At 44.9% G+C, this 23,147-nt stretch overlaps 1 protein-coding gene across 1 annotated transcript; it reads right to left on the reverse strand.

Moving 5' to 3' along the window:
* Positions 1-20,333: 20,333 nt before the first annotated feature.
* LOC106564826 (interferon regulatory factor 2-binding protein 2-B) lies at positions 20,334-22,943 on the reverse strand. Its single transcript, XM_014131260.3, has 2 exons — positions 21,880-22,943; positions 20,334-21,526 (listed from the first exon to the last, which is right to left on the reverse strand). Exons 1-2 carry the CDS (start codon positions 22,664-22,666, stop codon positions 20,787-20,789), a joined length of 1,527 nt encoding a protein of 508 aa, XP_013986735.1. The 5' UTR covers positions 22,667-22,943; the 3' UTR covers positions 20,334-20,786.
* Between the last annotated feature and the right edge of the window lie 204 nt (positions 22,944-23,147).

The raw sequence follows: 23,147 nt of genomic DNA on the forward strand, positions 1-23,147 counted from the left end.
CGCCATGGTTATTTATGTTGCCGCAGCTGTTATGACACCTCTTGGGCAATTGTCACACTCCTGCTATGGTGGTGGTGGGTGACTGCTGTCTCGCAGAGGGCCAACCGAGACACTCTACCCTAGAGGAGCTTCTGCTGAAGATCTTATTAGGAGGAGGTGTCAGATACGGAGCGGTCCTACAAAGGGATAAGAGAGCGGTTTGTTTGTGAATATTGAGTGTCGTGTTTGGTCTTCAGTGTGTGCAGTCATCTTTTCCGACTGCATTGGCGAGTGTGAGATTTTTTTGTTAACGTGAATGGGTCTGTGTATAAGACAGATTCAAGTTACACGTGGGAAAGTGTTTATGTTTACATATTTGGATGTGGACATGTGAATGGGTAGCTTTCATTTGAATACATGTATGTCTGTGCTGCTGTGTGTGTGTGTGTGTGTGTGTGTGTGTGTGTGTGTGTGTGTGTGTGTGTGTGTGTGTGTGTGTGTGTGTGTGTGTGTGTGTGTGTGTGTGTGTGTGTGTGTGTGTGTGTGTGTGTGTGTGTGTGTGTGTTGGTGTGTACGTGAGAATGCGTGCGAATGGGAGCGCGTCCAAAACTATTTCGGTGCACTCATCAAGAGGGGATTTAAAGGTCATCGTCAGGCACAGGGAGGTGTTTGTGCGTAAACAAGTCCCCGTTACCATGGTTGTGTATCCGCCCACTCCCGTAGCGACGACGCAGGCTATTTTAGGGGAAAGATGCCTACCAGTCATAACCCCCTAGCACCCCCCCCCCCCCCCCCCCCACCTAATTCACCCCCAAACAGCATCCCAGCCACGGCAGCTTGTATCCAGGCCCCCTCCAGCTGATCTCTCCCAGGTAACCATCTCTTCCAGATGGGGGCAGTGGTCCAGGTATTTGGCCATGGTCATCTATCATTGTCCCCCAACAAATGCTACAAAGTGTCCCTCCTCGACATTTCAGCTCTGGCACGAATGCACTGTTCCTGACATGAAGCTTAAACAAAGTGAGCGATTCATGGCCGTTCAAGGAAAACCTGTAAACGCCAGAGTCCCAAGTAAACACTATGGAGAAAACAAAGGGAGCAGTCATGGTGATGGGCCATGTTGCTAGCAACGGCACACGTCACTAGCTCACCGAGGCTACCCAACAAAAAGTACCTGGTAGAATGCATGACATACGGTATTCTCACTTTGTATTGTTTGAAAGCTTGGGACAGGACTTGCTAACCTCCTCCCGAAAACCATTATGGCTGATGTCATATAAACATTGGATGAAGACAATGCTAACAGTGCTAAAAATACCATTACAAAACAGTGACAATGCTAACAGTGTTAAAAATACCATTACAAAACAGTGACAATGCTAACAAGTAGGCTACAATATCCCTCTAGTTTGTGACGTTTCTTGTTCATCTCTCTCCTTTTCTCTTCAATTTCATTCACATGTTAAGTTTATCTCATATACAACCGTGGCTGCAGTTGTGTTGTCTTTTCAGGGTTTGACCCCCATTTATGCATTTTTCACTGCGACCTGCAACAATAGCCGCCACTGACAACAACACAGAGAACGCAGCAATCCTGCTGCTTCTCTCTGAACCTCGCTGTGATCTCCCCTTGTGGGTTTAATCAGGAAAAGGTTCAGCATTTCAACATTAATCCTCTTTGTTTTGTTCTCCCTACAAAGAGGGTACGGGCCCTTTCTCTCTCTCTTTTTCCCTCTCTCTCTTTCTTTCTCTTTCTCTCTCTTTCCTTCTCTCCGCACCATTTTAATTAAAGTAATGGCAGAGGCAATCCAGAGAGGTGTAAGACTCTTTTGCTTCTTTCGGGATGACATCAACGACATCGCCATGATGCCGCTTTCTCATTTAGGAGATTAAAGGAAAGTCACACTCAGCTAAAGGTTTAGAGCTGTGTGTCCCCGACATGCTAGTGTGCGATTTAGTACACTCTGCCTGCATATCACACCAAGCTAAGAGGTAGCCTTTGATAGGCACCGCATCACTAGCCTTTGCGAGAACGGATAGGAGGTGGGATAAGAAGACACAGTGCTAGGGTAAGAGAGTGTACAGCCACACTAATCAAACACTGATGACTTGCACTTTAGCCGACGCAGAGATCAATGGCGGTCCAGTTCACTCCTGTTTTTCATTAGCGAGAAGCAAAGGAAAAGACTGCTTCCCAAATGGCACTTTTCTCCTTTTATAGTGCACTACTTTTGATCAGGGCCCATAGGGCTCTCTCGTAAGTCTCTGGGAAAATGTGTTGCACTATATAGGGAATAGGGTGCTATTTGGGACGTACACAAACTCTGTTGGATAACCCTTGAGCCAAACCATTGATTGGTTCTGTAGATCTCCAGGACTGATTGCAGCACATTGTCACCAGGGAGACGAAAGGGAATGTATGGTAGGAAGTTGTGTCAGTGGATTTTCAACTTGTTATCAGAATCAGGGACTTTCTGGGTAGAAAACACACACACAACCTGAGTCACATCCAATGCCACAGATTTCCCTTTTATTAATCAAGAATGGACTGTTTAATCTTAAAGCTGTCAACTCTCAGGTTCTTCCAACGTCCCACCCTGTTTTTACGCCATGTCTCAAAGACATTATCGCTATGTTACATTACATCAGAGGTGCATTCAACTTGGCGAATGGTTGCAAACCAATTGGAGAAACCTGATGAAGACCTAAGGGTTGATACCTAAGGGTCAATAAAGCACATGGCAGTATGCAGTCTTTTTTAACCTTTAGTGCAAACTAATTGGAACATGTTTTATTGTTAACTTGCTTCTTTGTCCTCCTGATTGTCCGTCAGTCAGTCTGGCCTCTAGTGCTAAGAGGGTGCTGGACAGACTACGTACAGTAGCTGGTTTAGACTCCATAACCCCCTGCTCCCTGCTCATGGCACAGAGATCTGCTGAGCTGACAGTCAGACAGAGTTCCTGTTAGAGCACATGGCGGGAGGTTTCCAGGAAACCCAGACACACACACACACACACACACACACACACACACACACACACACACACACACACACACACACACACACACACACACACACACACACACACACACACACACACTTGTCCACTTCTATCCACCCTTTCCATTGGCCCCTGAACAGTGTAACTGTGAGAGCCAGCGTAGACAAAATTAAGGAAGGTGAAATGTGCTGCCATATCTCTTTGAGTGGTAAGATACGATGTTCCCTTTGAGATGGGAGCAGGGTAGCTGGGTTGCCAGTTCTGTTTCTGCTCTAGCAAACACTGGTGGTTGTTGTTGTAGTCAGGTTTGACTGTTGGCTGGAGCCGTAATGGATCTGGCAACCAGGCTAGTAGCAATGGGAAGAAAAGAGGTGGACAGATTGAGAGTAGCTACTATAGAACAACCTCCTGTATCGAGAGAGAGAGAGAGAGAGAGAGAGAGAGAGAGAGAGAATGGGGTGGGTGTTTGAAATTACAAGTGACAGTATGTATCATAGTGTGTCTGTTTGGAACTGATTGATGATGGGTGTCTTATCTGTCGAAGCGTGGCTGCGTGTGCCAGTGTGTGTGTGTGTATAGGCTATGTTGGTAACAGCTGTGTTGGTCAAGTGGCTTTGATCATGTGTTCATGTGCCGTGTGTGTGTGTGTGTGTGTGTACACCGCATGTACACTACAGAGGTAGGATAGGGTGTCAGGCCAGCGATATCCATCCCCTAGGGCAGCTTTCTCTCTCTCTGCTTAGTCAAGGTGTTGGCTTTGTTCCAATGCCTCCATCCATGCCGATTGGTTTTCCTCCTTCCCTCTTTTTAGGTCGACGACAGGGGAGAGAGAGTGTCAGACGGGAGAGGAGGTTGTCCTTGATTGGTTCAACAGACACAGTCTGACATCCGATCGCTACTCTGAGCACTCTCCATAGATCATCATCTACACTCGTAGGAAAATGGGTTCCAAAAGGGTTCTGCGGCTGTCCTCATAGGAGAACCCTTTTTGGGAAGGGAAAGGGTATATTTAGTCAGTTGTACAACTGAATGCATTCAGTCTTCCGCATTTAACCCAACCTCTCTTAATTAGAGAACTGCGGGAGGCTGCCACATCGGCACCTGGGGGGGGGAAGTTGTTGTGGTGGTTAACTGCGTTGCTCCACCTTGCTGGCTCGGGGATTTGAACAAGCAACCTTTTGGTTACTGTCCCAATGCTCTAACCGCTAACGGGTTCTACATGATACCCAAAATGGTTCTACCTGGAACCAAAAGGGTTCGTCCTGGAACCAAAAGGGGCTCTTCAAAGGGTTCTCCTATGGAGACAGTTGAAGAACCCTTCTTGGTTCTAGATAGCACCTTTTTGTCTATGAGTGTACTTGAGGGGTGTGACGCGCTAATGCTAAACCCCTACCCCGTGTAAGAGAATACAATGCCATACGTACGTTGTGCTCAGATGGGGTTACTGTTGCGGCGGATCTAAATATAACTGATTCACGGTAGCTGGGGTTGGCTTTCACTGTCTTACATGAGCACTGTGGCCTTCTCGCTTTACGCAAATACACAGAGACCGAACCCATGGACATGCTGGAAACCACGTGTAGATAAGGTTACGGCTATGGACGAATACACATACAGTGACTTCAGAAAGTATTCACCTCCCCTCCCCAAAAAATTATATATATGTATATACATATTTTAAAATACACTAATATATCTTGATTAGATAAGTATTCAACCCCCCAATACATGTTAGAATCACCTTTGGCAGCAATTACAGCTGTAAATCTTTCTGGGTAAGTCTCTAAGAGCTTTGCACACCTGGATTGTACAATATTTGCACACTATTTTTACAATTCTTCAAGGTCTGTCAAGGTGGTTGTTGATAATTGCTAAACAGTCATTTTCAAGTCTTGCCATAGATTTTCAAGCCGATTTAAGTCAAAACTGTAACTAGGCCACTCAGGAACATTCAATGTCGTTTTGGTAAGCAACTCCTGTGTATATTTGGCCTTATGTTTTAGGTTATTGTCCTGCTGAAAGGTGAACTTGTCTCCCAGTGTCTGTTGGAAAGCAGACTGAACCAGGTTTTCCTCTAAGATTTTGCCTGTGTTTAGCTTTATTCTGTTTCTTTTAAACCATAAAAAACTCACTAGTTCTTGCCGATGACAAGCATACCCATAACACAATGCAGCCAACACCATGCTTGAAAATATGAAGAGTGGTATTCAGTGATGTGTTGTGTGGGATTTTCCCCAAACATTTCAGGACAAAAAGTGAATTTCTTTGCCAGTTTCACTTTCGTGCCTTGTTGCAAACAAATATTTTTAAAAACAACAACACACAATTAGTAGACATCACAGTGCTTGACTTTTAATGGTAGTTTACCTTTGAGGCGACATCTGCAGAGTTTACCTCTGAACGTCAGGGAAACTGCCTTTAAAGTCAAGTGCAGTGCGATGTTTGCACAATAGTTTGCCAATAGAATGCCCCCCCCCCCCCCACCACTCCAAGGTGACTCACCTCCAAAAGGCCTTAAAATAACAGCTGGGTCCTCTATTTGGGTCTCAGTCACGTAACACACACACATGGCAGAGGCAGCTGGCCTAAAGGCCAAGGGTGGTTTACGCCATGTCAGGGCATGCAACTGACACCCTCCATCCTCGTCCTATTTCTCCACTTCATTACATACAATCGGTCACATCCAGTTTCATTGTACATTTCCATGTGAACTGGTGCAACCTTCTCCATTTTTTTGTTACTGCAATGCAGTAAACAGTGTGTGTGGCATGCTATAGAAGAAATGTGGGTAACACTTTACATTTAGGTAACGTTTATAAAGGTAATTATGTAATGAATGTTTATTTAATCGTTTATAAGTGCATTATAACAATTAATAACTACTGAAATGTGTATCTTGATACTTTATGTTGCTGATTAAATAAACGTGTCTTTTCAGATACTTTTGTATGGAGAAATGTATGAACTGGTAAACCCACTCCTTCAACCTTTGCATGCAATAGCATCGTTGATCCTCTCAATATTTCCCCATCTTTCTGCATGGTTTGCCAAATCTATCTTCTTACTCATTGCAATTTTACACACGTGTTCCCAGAGAGAAAAACAAGTATAAACATGTTGTTTACTTGGCGAAGAGTGAGAGATACATACATCATCTGAAACTTTCCCAGCACAAATATCCCGCATTCTGACACAGACAGCTTGAATCAAAACGGGGAAAATCTCTTGAATTCACTTTTCAAATGTGATATTAATGAGAGTATTTTATCGAGATACTTTTCTTTTTTTATATATATAGTGTATTTTCACTATCAGGCTTAACTCCAGTGTTTGGGTGAAAAATGTGGCCTTGTGTTTAGCCCCAAAAAACTGAAAAATACATTAAGGATGCCATGTCACGCAATATTCATGTGGACAGAGCCCCCGACCCCCCCCCCCCCCCCCTGAAAATAGCATTTACAAACCAGGGTGTCCTGTTTAATAATACAAATAAACAAAGTGGGGGTGTTGGTATTGAATTAGCAGAGGGGTGTTCGGAGTTACAGAGTGTTATTGGGGGTGGAGGGGCTGTAGGGGGGTTCTCAGAGCCTAGTTTAAATATAAAGTGCCACGTATTCCAAAAAAAGGACCTCACCCCACTTGCCAAAAATGCCCCCCCCCCCCCCCCCCCCCGCTCTTCGGTCTCTCAGAAGGGGTCGACTTTGGAAATGTTAGGTGTCGCGGGCCAGTTGATTTATACGACCTGCCATGCCTTTTGTAAGAACATAACACCCTCTGCCCCCTGCCCACCTCCCAACGCCCACCTGCCCTCCCAGGTGGGCAAGGGAGCAAATAGTGAGCGAATTTGAGGGGGTCAGACACAACTAACAGGCCACACATCTGTCCAGGTTGGAATTCTGGAGGGGCCAGTCAGCACATTGTCAAACTGGCATCCGGCCCAATAAACAGGCCGTCCATCCTTCTCCCTCGCTTACCATAGCGACCCGGAGCACCTGCCCCACAGTCCAGATAAGGGGGACTTTTTATGTCGATGAATATCACGTTAATGAAGATCGGGGTAAGGCTGAGAGGGTCAAAGACAGTTCTGGAATGGTCTGTGATTTATCTGGAATACAGATGGCCCTAGTTCCAAGAAGCATACTGTAAATACATACAGGGGCAAGAAAAAGTATGTGAACCCTTTGGAAATACTTGGATTTCTAAATAAACTGGTCATAAAATTTGATCTGATCTTCATCTAAGTCACAACAATAGACAAACACAGTCTGCTTAAACTAATAACATACAAACAATGATATGTTTTCATGTCTTTATTGAACACACCGTGTAAACATTCATAGTGCAGGGTGGGAAAAGTATGTGAACACTTGGATTCATAAACTGGTTGACCCTCTGGCAGTAATAACCTCAACCAAACATTTTCTGTAGTTGCGTATCAGACCTGCACAACGGTCAGGAGGAATTTTGGACCATTCCTCTTTACAGAACTGTTTCAGTTCAGCAATACTCTCGGGATGTCTGCTGTGAACTGCTCTCGAGGTCATGCCACATCATCTCAATCGGGTTGAAGTCAGGACTCAGACTGGGCCAATCCAGAATGCGTATTTTCTTCTGCTGTTGATTTACTTCTGTGTTTTGGATCGTTGTTCTGTTGCATCACCCAACTTCTGTTGAGCTTCAATTGGCGGACAGATAGCCTTACATTCTCCTGCAAAATGTCTTGATAAACTTGGGAATTCATTTTTCCGTTGACGATAGCAAGCTGTCCAGGCCCTGAGGCAGAAAAGCAGCCCCAATCCATGATGCACCTTCACCATACTTTACAGTTGGGATGAGGTTTTGATGTTGTTGTGCTGTGCCTTTTTTTCTCCACACATAGTGTTGTGTGTTCCTTCCAAACAACTCAACTATAGTTTCATCTGTCCACAGAATATTTTGCCAGTAGCTCTGTGGAACATCCAAGTGCACTTTTGCGAACTTCAGATGTGCAGCAATCTGTCCTCCCATAAACACCATCATTGTTTAGTGTTTTACATTTTGTAGACTCGTAAACAGAGATGTTAACATGTTCCAGAGATTTCTGTAAGTCTTTAGCTGACACTCTAGGATTCTTCTTAACTTCATTGAGCATTCTGCGCTGTGCTCTTGCAGTCATCTTTGCAGGACGGCCACTCCTAGGGAGAGTAGCAACAGTGCTGAACCTTCTCCATTTATAGACAATTTGTCTTACTGTGTACTAATGAACATCATGGTTTTTAGAGATACTTTTGTAACCCTTTCCATCTTTATGCAAGTCAACAATTCTTAATCTTAGGGCTTCTGCGATCTCTTTTGTTCGAGGCATGGTTCACATCAGGCAATGCTTCTTGTGAATAGCAAACTCCAATTTTGTTAGTGTTTTTTTATAGGGCAAGGCAGCTCTAACCAACATCTCCAATCTCGTCTCATTGATTGGACTCCAGGTTAGTTGACTCCTGACTCCAATTAGCTTTTGGAGAAGTCATTCCAAAGGGTTCACATACTTTTTCTTGCTTGATTATCTAAGTATTCTAAAATTCTCAAGTCTTTACTGTATTTGAACCACAAATACTATTAATGCTACAAATATTTCAAATGTGTTAACACTTTATATTACGGTACCTTATTAAGGGTACTTTAATGTAGTGTTACCACCAATTCTCTAATAAATATGAATTTCGTAAATTTTATTTTCCAAAAATTCCAGATTAAAAATAATTCCGTATCCCTGTAATTTCCATGAGTGTCCAGGCCAGGAATACACCTATCAGAGATTGATTTTGATGCTCTAGTGACTTAAGTGGACGAGAGAACATTGATGGAGATCAATGAAGGAAGCCGTTCACTCTCTCTCTGTCTGTCTGTCTCTCTCTCCCTCTCTCTCCCTCTCTCTCTCTCTCTCAGTCTCTCCCCCGCTCTCTCTCTCCCAATCTCTGTCATTAACTCTCCATTTCCCTGTGTACACGTCTTTCAACCTGTAAATAGCCTGCATGTCATCAGGATCAGAGTTCAGTTTGGAAACGACTTAACTGTTTTGGTTGTGTTACTTCTTCTTGGTGAGGTTTTACCGCATGTCTGAGGGAAATTAACCTCGGAAATGCTCTTGTGAACACTTGATGATTCTTGGTGTTTCTTGTCATGTAGCTTCCCTTTATACCACATTGACATCAAAGCGTTATTCTCTATAGATATATCCTGTCAATTCCACACACACACACACACACACACACACACACACACACACACACACACACACACACACACACACACACACACACACACACACACACACACACACACACACACACACACACACACACACACACACACACACACCTTTTTGGACACATCTCTTGAAAAGCACTCAGACATTGACAGTTCGGTAATCCTTGACATTCAAGTCATGCCTGATGTCTATAAGTGGGCCAAAGAGCAGAAGTTTCCAGAAACAGGTGCTGCTGGTTCCTGCTGGCTGCTGCCTGCATGCTGGCTGAGCTGAAATACTGCCAGTCCACATTCAGAACAATAACCAACGCCCTCAATCTCATCCTCCCTCATCCTCCCACTTGGCAGCTAGCCCGGCAGACTCAAACATCCCCTCTCCCCCTCATCCTCCCTCCTCCCTCCACTCTCCCATCTAAACATATCCTGCTTGGCCCAGTGGACAACTTTCCATGTGGCTTCGGATGACATTGGACACTTTTCTCTTCCCACAAACCCCAGCCCTGCCTGACTGCCAGTGGAATGGTACAGACAAGATGGAGGGAGGAAGAGGGGAGAGACAAAGGGAGGAGACCTTCTCTTTCCTACTTGAATCATGACTGTGTACACTCTTAGAAAGAAGGGTTTCCAAAAGAGTTCTTCGGCTGTCCCCATAGGTTAACCTTTTTTTGGTTCCAGGTAGAACCGTTTTTGGTTTCAGGTAGAAGTATTTTGGGTTCCATGTAGAACCCTCTGTGTAAAGGGTTCTACATAGAACTCAAAAGGGTTCTACCTGGAACCAAAAGGGTTCTACCTGGAACCAAACGGGGTTCTTCAAAGGGTTGTCCTTTGGGGACAGCTGAAGAACCCATTCAGGTTCTAGATAGCACCTTTTTTTCTAAGAGTGTACCAGATATGCTCCATTAACACTAATTGAGAGGAGAAAGAGAATGCTCCCATGTTCACTGTGTTTTTAGCTACCATGCAAAGGCTATCATAAAAAAAAAATCCCTGGCTTGGGAATGAAGGGAGAGAGGGTGATGTGATTTGGGGTTGAGATCCAGCCTGCCTGCCCCACCCCTGGAATGAATAGCCAGGGATCAAAGAGATCCGGTGTAGGGAGTGAGTGTTTGTGTGTGTGAGTGCATCAGTGCATCAGTGGGTGCGTGTGGGTGGGTGGTTGTGTGTGTTATGTATATGTCTGCATATGTGTGCTTGTAAGTGTTCTATTTGAGTGCAAGCAATAAAAATGTACTGTGGTTGTGTGTCTCTACTCTCTTCCTTCATTTTCTGGTGTCACATCCATAGCCGGGGGGATTTTTTCTTTGTTCTTCTGGTGGGCATTTTGTGTGGCCTGTACTGCAACATATGAACTTAATTTTTGTGGGGGGATAAATCACTTACAGTAAGTGCTGGCAATTGTATACACACTAGCTGCCAGGAACACAGAAAAATAAAGTCGTATTTCTAACAGGCAGAGCAGCAGACGCCTTGAAAGAAAGGGAAGGCCCTTTGATCTGCCGGGATGTTAGAAATCAGCAGCATTATTCACAGTCAGGGTTACGTAACTGCAAGGAGCAGTGAGTGAGCAATGAGTGCATGCCTGTCTCTCTCTCTCTCTCTCTCTCTCTCTCTCTCTCTCTCTCTCTCTCTCTCTCTCTCTCTCTCTCTCTCTCAGCAAAGCAATCTACTGTTTTTGCAGGAAATTAAATATTGATATTCAGATCTGTCTATACTATTAACTGTTCAATGCAATACTTTAACTTAGTTTCAGCCATTGGTGAATAAAAAAGCTTAGGAAAAAAAACAAATATTCAAATATCTTGGCCTGGAAGGTCTAAAATAAGTATGTTTCCATAAAAGGAGATTGAAGAGTCTAGGCTGGCTGTAATAGGTCATAGCTGTCGCCGGGCGGGAAATGCAAGGTTAAAGGTCACCGGTGGAAAAATCCAGTCAGGTAGCTTGAGAACAATATAGGAAGAGGTAAGAAGGTTTTTCCCAAAGACAGCAGTTGTTGCAACAGCATGTTGCCTTAATGCCTGGATTCGTTTGAATCCATTCTGCTTCTCAAATGGCACCCTATTCCCCATGTAGTGCACTACTTTACACCAGAGCCCTATGGGCCCTGATAAAAAGTAGTCCACTATATAGGGAGCAGGGTGCAATTTGGGAAACAATCCTTGGACCCTTTTTTTTTACTTCCTTTGACACAACCCGGACAAAACAAGGAGAGGCCAAAACAGCAAGAAGAAAAGAGAGCTGGAGGGCAAACATTTCAACATTTGCTTCATTTTGCGATGTGTGTTTACTGCTGTCGATCCCTTTGAAATGAACAAAGTGAAGCCAAACGATTGTACCTCTTAACCTGCTGTTGGATTTAGGAACATGTCTGTTTTCATTTCATTTTTCAAACGAGTCTCCCTCTTGAAACACGTCTGTTTCACTTTCATTTGCGAGCCGTCCTGCGTGACAAGTAAAAAGTGTGTGTTGAAAATGAACGTGGATTTGATACAGGGTCTTGGTGCCACATGGCATGTGTTATAATGGACACCCGAGGCAGGGAGCTGCAGCTTAGAAAACTATTTTGGGGGCCCGGCAGGCAAAGCTGATCTGTCTGGTGTGTGTGTTTGTGTGCTTGTGGTTGCGTGTATCCTTCTCTGAATGTGCGCCACTTTAAACAATGGCACTTTATATAATGTTTACATACCCTACATTACTCATCTCATATGTATATACTGTACTCTATACCATCTACTGCATCTTGCCTATGCCGTTCGGCCATCACTCATTTATATAATTTTATGTACATATTCGGAATCATTCCTTTACACTTGTGTGTATAAGGTAGTTGTTGTGAAATTGTTAGGTTAGATTACTTGTTAGATATTACTGCATGGTCGGAACTAGAAGCACAAGCATTTCGCTACACTCGCATTAACATCTGCTAACCATGTGTTTGTGACCAATAAAATTTGATTTGATATCTGGAGTATGTGTGTTCCTGTACACTGTTTGTGTGCATGTATGTCCTACTACTCTGCATGCATGTGTGTGTCCTCTTTGTGTCTATATGTCTGTCTGTGTGTCTAAGTAAGGAGTGGTGAATCAGGGCTAATTTGGAGGTGTGAGTAAACTGTAGAGTCAGGCATTCCGGGGCTATAGCTAGCTGCTGCACCAAAGACTGCACAGTGAGCTGCAGACGCCCTGAGGCATGGCTGTTGAGAGAGAGAGTGGTGACACAATCAATGACACATCGACGTCCTGGAATGACGCCAGGATCACACTGCAGTCAGCAGCTGCTGCTGCTCAACTTCCTGTTTTGTGCTCTCCTGGTTGAAGTTTCCCCTAGGTGCAGGTCTAGGATCAGCTCACGCTCCCCAACCCTATCCTTAACCATTAGAGGGGGAAATACAACACTGACCCAAGATCAGCATATACGTGGAAACTGCTCCAGGCAAAAAAGCCCCATGCCCCTTTGCTTTGCTTTTGTCTGGCTTACAGGGGATACTGAAGCTTCTAGCTTTTACCTTATTGACACACTTTATCAGCTGATTCCAATCTGGCTGCAAATCCTGAGTAATGTCTATTGCACAACAAAAGGCACTCCTGTCAGCCGTGGTTTGCTTTTTCTCTGCTTTCTTCTCCCTTTCTCTTGTTTAAATCTGTTTTAGCTGTCGCCTTCATTTTTCCTCCCTCGTCTCTTGCTCTCTTTTATCTCTCTCTCTCTCGCTCCCTTCATCTCTGCTCTCACAACTTGCTCCAGTTTTGTGATTGGACGGCGCTCCAACATCTGAGAGAAAAACATTCTGAGGCGTGGAGGCAGTGTCGTTTTTCATGTGGGGGAGAAAAAATTAGAATTTCACAGCCTCGATTCACTGCAATATCAGCGAGAGAGAGGGAGCAAAAGAGAGTCTGAGAAAGAGAGAGAGAGAGGGGGAGAGAGGGAGAGGATTTTGAAATGATTTCATCCATCATGTGAATCGTGGCCAACAAAGGATCCTGGCACCCCTTGACATCCCTGTCTAAAAATAGACGTCGCCGTGGCAGCGCTGCAGGACATTAATCATGCAGTAGAAGAAGAAACAGAGGTAGTGGAGGAATGAACCCTCCCAGCTCCCACTTCCATCTTAATTAGGTTCCTCCAGCACCAGAGAGGAAGAGAGTAGGAAATAACGGAGAGGTTGGAGGGGTTGGATGACAGGGGGATTTAAAAAGCAATTGACTAAGTTGGAAGCCACGTATTAAACGATCCAATCGTCAAGAGATGGACGCTTCTTGGCACTGATGGTGGCGCAAAATGGCTTCCTCTCACTTCTCGTGTTGGTGAGAGCTTGGTGTTTAGAGTATCGCATTATCCCATTTGATAAGAGAAACAGGAAAGCTGTGATACCGTCTGGGGCTGATACAAAACTATCTTGATGACCCTCAAGACGAGGTCATGAAGAGATAGGTGGCCGTGCACTTTGCCCGACTCTGTTTCTCAACCGATCACTAAAAATTAGTTTACGGAACCCTAAAATGTCATATTGCTTATACTATTACAAGATTGAAAACAGAGGACTTCTCATTCTGGTCGTTACAATTCAAGGTCCTCAAAGCACTTCTGTGACGTCCGTCTTTGTCCCCTGGTACCTATTTGGTGACACACTACTAGAATCAGTTTAAGAATAACCACACCACTCACAGGAACTGCATGACTCCAATGAAAATAGCCCAATCTATAAATCCCTGTTTTCCATTCATTTTTTAAAGCGGAGAGAAATAAATAAGAGAAACTGTGTTCTTGTTTTCCGAACAGTGGTGACCTGATTTCGCCCAGCTTGTCTGGCAGTGGTGACCATTATCCCAGCGCTCTTATCAGCTGACTCTGGATCAGATGGACAGGGATGAGGGAATCTCTTCCACGCCATCCCACCATGGATGGGATACACAGGTCATAGGTCATTTGGATTTGTTGCGTTGTCCGCCACTTTTTCTGGCTGAACCACTTGTTACTATAGGTCTTACACAACAATGCTGGATTGTAGCCGATGCATAATGCTGCTCCGATCATATGCCACCTACTCATTTGCAGTCACATTCATTTGTCTGAGCACATCATGTAGGAACGGATGAATCACGTGGCATAAGCAGTTAGACGATTGACAAAATGTGCTTCACTGAATACTGAACCACACACAGAATGGAACTGTCTCTACTATCTAAGTACTGAGGAGATTAATTGAATGTGTGTGTGTGTGTGTGTGTGTGCGTGTGTGTGTGTCCTCAATGTACTGACCCCACACATAAACAAATGAGAACAGACTTTGTCTCTGCAACGATCCATTCCACTCACACTCATCATCCCCAGTGTACATTGCCCGACATTGAATGTCGTAATTTCATAGATAACATTTGTATTCTTTTACTTTGCCGACTTGCATGGACAAAGGTTAATAGTTTGCAATAAAAATGATCTGGAAGAGAAATAAGTCCAATGGCCAGAGAGCTTTCTCTGCCCCTACAATAATGTGGAAGATTTAGACAACAGAAAAACCTAAATAGGTCCCCCCCCCCAAAAAAAATGTAATACTCACAAACTCACACACAACCAAAATCACTGGATCATTGGCTCAAACTGAAAAGAGGCGGGGTGGATTTCAAGGGCCTACTTTGGTTTCACAACAAAAGGTTGTGCAACGCTCGTCAAACGCCAACAAGGCTGTAACACATTTACCAAAGGAGGTTCGGGGGTGGAAGTGGGCTCTCCTTTCTTAAAGGGGACGAACCATCCGTGTGCCATGCTGTGTAGGGATATTTAATTACAAAGCAGTTGATTTCACAGATCTGAGGGAGATAATACATGCCCCCCTATCAGGAGCAAAACCCATGTGGCGTCAAAGCCGCTCTGTATTTAAAGCTTTTTCAAAGCCGAACACAACACAGAGGAACAGGAAGGATGTGAAATATCTACATTAAAGAGTCCGAATCTCAGAGATTACACCCCTTGGGGCTGGAGGGCTGGGGGGCTGGGGGGCTGGGATCCCCATTTCAACGTTGCCAGAGAGCAGAAGATGAAAACAACGCTCTTGGGCGAGACTTCCCACTCCAAATCCGAGCACCCTCTTTCTTGAAGCAGTACAAGACAAGACGGCCCTCGTCGTCCCTTTAGGAGACGACTAATCAAAGTGGTTATTTGAAAAGCAGAACATCAAGGCCAACATTAAAGCATCCACAAATTAAGAATTGATAGAAGTTGAGAAAAAAAACTTGGCTCTGAAATATGGGATAGAGAAAAGTTATATTTAAAACATAATACAGAAAATCATCTGATGGAAAATCGTCTAATGGAAAATCGTCTCGCAATTTGATTAAATTGTCCTGCATAAAATATATTTCAATAGAAACTGTAAAAAGTGGTTTCAAATGCTTATTTAGGTTTTTGGTTAATTTCTTTTGCGAGTCCAAATCTCACTTAAATTGGTAACATCAGATACTAGGCATCCAACTGTTGATAGTCACTTCAATAAAACATTTCCAATGGACAATAAAAGTATGTTCCAGACCAGTCTGCTTCTCTGATATCATTGTCTTGCCAACAAGTCGATGACATATGAGCTATAGCAGAATCAATCTGGTACTTGGATAAAAAACAACAACTTTGCCTTCAATAAAACACGGTCTAGAACTGTAGAAGGCCAATTTGTGTACTTGCTTCAATTTACTTTTCCTTCTAACCATTGTGAACACTCGCTCAGTAAGCAATTCAACATTTTCCTGCAGCAGTTAGGTCATAAAAGCCCAATATGGTCCCCACTTAGCGGGTAGCTATTTCCTCCGCATGCAGATTGACGTGGCACATCCACATTGCCTGGTGTTTACTTTTCGCCAGAGAGCGGTAACTAGGCAGCGGGGCCCACTTTCACGATACACACAAGGTTCACTCTCTGTGTGTCGATCGCTATATTTGGGCCGTCCATAAAACCTATTTTCCAGTTAAAGGCTTTGGGAGAGTCAACAGAACACGCGTTCCTTTCTTGGTGTTGGCTGCTGGGTGATTAATAGCAGCAGAAGCTTGCCTGTTTTCTGTCTAATTATAGTGAGAGCCGCTGCTGGATTTGACCCTTCCTTCTTTCCCTCTCACATCCCTACTCCCCAGCGTTCCCCCACACACCTTTCACATTCTCTTTTGTTTTTTACTGGGACAGCAAAGGACCCTGGAATGTTAGCACGGGTATCCCCCCCACCACCCCACCCACATCACTAGCTTACTTCAAGCCAGCCGTATAACACACCCGGCAAAGCACAGTGCCCCCCCCCCCCCCCCCCCCCCCCACAGGATTTCCAAAATCCCCAAGGCGAGATCTTTTAAATCGCTGTTGTGGCAGGCCAGGGCCCAGACCATTGTGCATGTGCAGCCACGACCGGCGGCCATTTGTCATGCGGGGCTGTTGGGTGACCTTTTGAACAGAGTTTGGATTTGGACAACCTCCAGATGAGACTATGCTATCCTAGTTAGCCTAGGCAGGTCGTTTGGACACAGCTATCACTTTTAAAATGCACACGGCAAACACAACCTTAACCCCGGGGCCTTACAAACAAACATGGAAATGTTAGTGGCACTTGTTGTTAGCGATTCGTTGCGTAGCCATGAGGAGATGGTAGAAGCAGCACAGTAAGGGCGCTGAGGTTGAACTGAAGGAACGCTGGCCATCTGACGCGTCCGTCCTTTCAGACAAGCCCTGACATTTCAGGTCTAAAAATACAGGGGTGAATGTTTTAAGGGAATTTGTTGGAGAGTTATAAGCAGTAGAGGCTCATATAACCTCCAGAGACAAACATTGACATGGCAATGGTTAAAAATGAGTTACTATAAAAGTGTTAAAAGGGAGGATACAGTATGCTGCTCTGTTTGGAATTGCTCCAGATTAACTAGGCCTAATACTGTAGGCTACATGGAATGACGAACACACTCAAAGGTATTTTGAAATTGTTTTGTGGAATAGCTTTGGCTTTAAGTTTGATATTACGTTTGTGTCATTCAAAACCAAATCGTGGATGTAAAATACATGTAGTTATATTTCTCCGAAACAACCACCATTCCCTAGGTTGCATTCAATTGAATGTAGGCCATGTGCTTTTTATTTATGTTGTTATTTGATAACTCCCTCAGGATCTATGTTGAAAGCTGTGTGGTACAAATCAAAAAGGTTTAGGCTTCTGAGGCTATTTTAATACAGAGGTAGGTAACATTCGTTCAACAAACCTGTATTGGAAAGTTCACTGTTGCAAATTCCGCATGGCCGACCTTGTGTGCACACTCCTTGTGGGTTTATTATCATATGGCCTTCCAACTTCATCTACTGTTTCCTTCACAGGAACCATCATGTATTTTGGAGTCAGGAAGGGCTAATTGTGTGTGTGTGGGGGGGGGGGGGGCAGCTGAGCAAACAAAGGGAGAGAGAGAGGGGGGGGGGAAGCCTTAAATTCTTTCTGAGTGTGCCCCGTAATTTGAGCAAACCTATTAATCTCGGACGACTGGCTCCTTTTTCGCCCTCAGGGTGTTGAGTTTCGGTGACAGATGAAAAGGAATGAGCTGGCACGGCTGGAATTCGAAACAGAGAGCTGAGCGCCAGCCAGCGTTGCAGATGAGCTGGCACCAACGTAACAGAAAGCCCGGTTCAGGTAGGAACCGTCTGCTCCCCTCCCTCCCTAGACATCAAACGAATCGACATCGATCCGCACAAAATGGAACCTGACAAATCGGCTGCGGCCCAGTCTGTGTAGGTCTACTGTGAAATAGCTACAGTGCACATTGGGTGAATCACTGCATCAGTCATTTTATTACATGAGCCTAAAGTGCTCGCCACAACATTGGGGGGAAAGAGAGAACATAAAAAATGAGTGCAAATATTTTTTAGCAATGTAGGCCTAGCCTACTCATTATCAGTGAATGGTTTCCATTTACTGACCAATAAAATGTAATTCTACAAAAACAGTGGGCTAATGTTTGATTTATGTTGAATTTGCTAAGTCTCTTAAAAATGACATGAATTGAAAGTACAGCTGCAACGTGTGCCATGTAGGGCTATTTGTAGGCCTATTTCCTTCCAAAATAGAGCTTGCTAGCTTGTAGTCTATAAAACCTAGAAATTAGTTTACTTGTGGTTAATTCAGCCATCCCTATGGGGAAAGAATATGGTTTTGGGATAAACTCAGAAAATAAAGGGCTGAGGTTATCGCAGGCTTAAAATATCTCATACGTTTTGTTCCATGAGATAATATCAGTGATTTAACTTGACCTTTATGAAAAAAAATGTATAACATAAATGCTTCAAAATTCACAAAAAGTGACATTAACTGATGAAGATTATCTCATAGAACAAAATGTATAAAAATCTCCTAAACCTGTGTTTACAACAGACCTTAGTTTCGGCGTTTACCCAAAAATCCTACAAAAACTCCATTCATTTTCCTATTGACTGTGTCCAACGAACCATGGCGGAGTTAGTGTCTATAAAAGAACGCCATTACTATTGCTCTCTATACCAACCTTGGACCGTGTTGTCGTCAAACTGGGTCAGTAAAGGGTTAAGTCTGGATTTGGCCGCTCCCCTGAATGGTGGGTGAATGCGAGGCGAGGCCGCAGAAAAACACAAGCCTCCCATTCATCTCGTCACCGTGTGATCAACCTTGAACAGTGGAAGGCGTGTTATTGCACCGGAGGTCCTGAGCAGGCAGCAGCAGAGACGAGAGGGGGAGGGGGGACGGTGACTCAGGAATTCCACTGAGGCGTGCACATGACCAAGCATCTCTTTTATGCCCTCTTTTGTGGAGGATGAAATTCTTGAGGACTACAATGCAGCCATTGACTCAATGGGGTTCTGATGGCAAATCATGTCAAACGCCCATGTGTGTTTTGTTCATGTGTGCACATGCCTATAGAGGGCATGATTATATATTCCTTTTCAGATAGTTGCCAATAAACAATTGATCCAGAGGGGAAATGAACAAAAAAAAAATCAGCATCTACAAATAATGCATCGTTTGTTGTTTATGCTGTTGGGTTACTAGGGAGATATCTAGGTTATCACCGAATGAAATATGTATGAAGTCAACATTGGCTGTGGCTTGCAGATGAATAAGAGATTATCTCCAAAACTGGCTAACCCGGCTCGAATGGAAGAATCCCTCTCACACAGTGCACACTACATGTTTCCTTTTACAGTAGCCTCAACGAATGTAGTCAAACTATTACTCCGAGGCAAAAATACAGATCACATTCATACTTCTTGACAAGCATGCAAGCGTTGAGTTGTGTAAAAAGCCAATACAGCCAATCAAAGCTCACATGTACCGAGCTCACAAGTTGTCACATGATGTAATCATTCATGACTTCACATCCTTACTATGTTTTGTATTAGGGCGTGGATGCAATGTGTCAAAGGCAATGGCCCTGGGGGCGAAGTGACAAGAGAATAGATTTGAAAGAGATTTAACTGAATATTGTGCAGATCTTATTGATCAACAGGACTTCCGTACATTGTGGCTCCATTGCTAGCCCACTACCTTTGAACATGAAACGAAACGACTCCATCCATTTAAGATGACTTACCAAGAGATAATGCACAGTAGAGGCTGTTTCAATTGTGCAGAATCACTCTAAAATCAACATCCCCAATAAACAGTGATGTGGAATTACCTTAGTGAACTGATTAAATTAACATTTAAGTCATTTTGGGTTAACTGTACTTCTAGCATGACATACTAAGAATACCTTTGTTTTTACCAGCATAGGAGACATGCGGTAGATTTGACTAAATTGGTGGTCATTAATGTACAATAGCCTCATAATTGCTGTAAGCAAAGTAAATCACGAGTATTAAAACCATCTGAAGAATTTTTTTATGCTGCCATATTCAACTGTATGTTTACTGCTGTATAGAAAATCTCCCCTCACTTCTTTTCCTCCCTCTGTACTCCCTCGCTTTGCTCCCTCCCCCCCCCCCCAATCCTCCCTGGGTCCCATTTTGTTCTTGTCAAAAGTATTGCATCACTGCCCATGAGTGATTCATAATCGGGACATGACTCTCTCTCTCTCCCTATGGCTTCACTCATTACTAATTGCAGGGAAATAAGCAAACCAGACACTAGTTATTATTACAAGGTCAGAAATTGTATTTGGCAAGTTTTTTTTAAACAAGTGCATACAAGTACAGCTAGAAGCAATTCAGTTTGCCAAGTGCTCGTAGAGTCATATTAGTTAGTCACATTCTATGTTTAACAGGGACTGCCACCAGAACTAAAAGTACATCGAAAAAAGGGGGAGGAGGAAAGTAGTCTGTTATGATGAGTACATACCTTTATCTTCAAAAAAATATATAGAAACACAATGTATTGAAAAACAAAAACAAAATAATCAAAAAAAAAATATGATACAGCCATGTTTACGAATCATACAACTTCCCTTGTGTCCAATATGTACACGTCCATCAGTTTCTTGTGGATGGTATGCATGGTACGAGGATTTATATTCAGTTGTAATGGTGTACATGTTGGTTTTTGTTTGTTGTGGGAGTTAAAAAAAAAAAAAAAACGCTGGTAAAATCAAGGGTCTCTCTCCTTTTTTACTTTCACGTCCCCTGCCAAGATGGTGGCTATTTCGCCCTGCATGAAGGCCCATGGTACGTTGGAGCCCACCAGTGGGCATTTCTCCCCGCTGGGGCAGTACACCTCTCCCGTGGCCCCCTGCTGTTTGATACTCTCCCGGGAGCAGGGGAAGCAGAACTTGTGCGAGGGCACCGACGGGCACTGGACAAAGTGTGTGTCCTCCAGCCTCTCGTGGCACAGGGTGCAGCACAGTGGCACGCTGCCCGGCACCGACGAGTCTGGAATGCTCTGCGGCGGCGCCCCGTGAGGGTCCATGCCCTGCGAGTGGGCCGTGGCCACCACCTCCCTCTGGGTCAGCCGCCGCTGGCCTGCAGAGGACGGGGACAGTGGGCTCCCGCTGTTGCGCCGGCCCGCTGCCGTGGTGGAGTGCACCTGGTTGGCGTCCTTGGGCGGGCCAGTGTTGCCGGCATTGTCAGCGGCGAGGATGAGTGCTGCCATGGGCGACTGGCCGTTCTGTGCCGTGGCCGCCTCCGGTGGGGTGGTGCGACTGTGGGGGGAGATGGTGGAGGGTGGAGCGGCAGAGAAGCCTGGCAGGGATGCCGGTGGCATCTTGAGGACCTCTGAGGGTGACGGCAACCAAGGCTGGCCCTCGCCGCCATTCATCTTGGGGGCGGAGCCCTCGCCATCGGGCTCGGGGGAGGCTTTCCTCTTCATGCTCCGTGGGTGCTTCCCTCGGTCTGTTGGAGAAGGAGGAGGGGTAGGGGTGGGGGGTAGAGAGAGGAGTTAAGGGTTAACAAACATTCCAACCACCACAGCAGCAGCAAATGTGCATGCACTGTAAATTAATGAAAAATCTCTAAGTTGTATTATGTTATTTCATATGTAAAACAAAACGTGCAGAGGAAAAACAAGTTGTCTAGTCGGTAGCCTGCTGGGTATCTGACTAGAGGAAATGTAAACATGCATAAACAACCATTCTGAAAACCCACGTCAACACAGTGGCAAAGTAGCTGACTAAGAACACTGCCAGTTCCTGTTTTAGTCTTCCAAATGAATGCATTCCTGTGTGGAAAAAAATCTACAATCCTACCTGGTTTTGAAGAAGTTGCGCTTGTCTCATATCCCATGACGCGCTGCATCGCCGCGTGGTCTTTCTTGAACCTGCTGTCGAATGTGTGGAGAGCCATCAAATCCCTCACTGTTTTGCCCTTGCCCATCCACTCCTCCGCCCGCTTGTGGCTCTCAGACATGTCCGACATGCTATCCGGTCTATGCTTGTCTTTCATATCCTCCCCGCGCTTGCCGTGGTCGCCTTGACCAGGAACATTCAACGCACCCGGCATACCCATTTGAGCGGGCCGACCATTGAGTGTGTGTACTGGACCCATGTTTCCGTTTACTAAAGGCACCAGATTGGGAGGAACCGTGCTAGTCCTGCGAGGGTTGGGGCTCTGGCGGTTCAGCTCCGGTGGGTCGTCAGGTTTTGGAAATCCATTTGGCACAGGGATGCCGTTAACTTGCCTCCCCGGTTGGTACTCCGGTCCCAACCTTGGCGGTCGGTCAGAGAGGGGATAGCGATCCAGAGGCTGAGGCGGACGCGAGCCGGGGTCTCCAGCCGAATGGTTGTGGGACTGAATTTCCTTCCCTGAGTGCTGAGGTTTGCCTGGCCCCGGAGATCTCCCGTCCTGGAATCCATGAGCCCTCTTCAGCTGTCGGGCAGTCTCAATTACAAACTCAATCCGGTCGGCTCCCTCGTAGTTGACACATCCCCTGCAAACGGGTTCGGTAAAATCCCAGATCATCGCCCATGGCATGCGGGGCAAGTCACACAAATAACATGACTGCCTCCTCGAAGCAGCTACAGCCGCGGACGACATAGTTTTCGTGAAAAGTGGATACCAAATTCTCCAAATCTCCCTGGGATTCGTTTTATTCTGTAGAAAAAAAAGGAATCGCGAATAATTTTTGTATTTTCCCTCTAGCCAAGCAGCCTTAAAACAGCCAAGTTACACTGAGAAGTTCATTGCAGTTGTGTACTTTACTACGGCGCGCCTCTATCTATCTCGCACTACAACTCACAGCTCGAACTCAATGTAGGGCGGTGACGTCACCGACGACACACCACTAGTGCCTCCAGCAGCTCCAATTCTATTTACTCGATTCTTCGACAGCCCCTCCAGCGCATGCTCACCTTTTTTTTCTCTCTATCTACCACTTGTGCAAGGAGTTAAACTGCCAGCAAGCCCTAAAGAGAAACTGGTTAGATGCAGTTGAGCCCTGCTGCTAAAAGTAGTTATTTAACGTCAAGGTAAATTGTATTAGATGTTGATGATAGGCTTCTGATTACTGAGAATCCAC

This window comes from Salmo salar, chromosome 12 (genome assembly GCF_965601325.2).
Source record: "Salmo salar chromosome 12, fSalSal1, whole genome shotgun sequence".
In the NCBI taxonomy this organism is placed as follows: domain Eukaryota; kingdom Metazoa; phylum Chordata; class Actinopteri; order Salmoniformes; family Salmonidae; genus Salmo; species Salmo salar.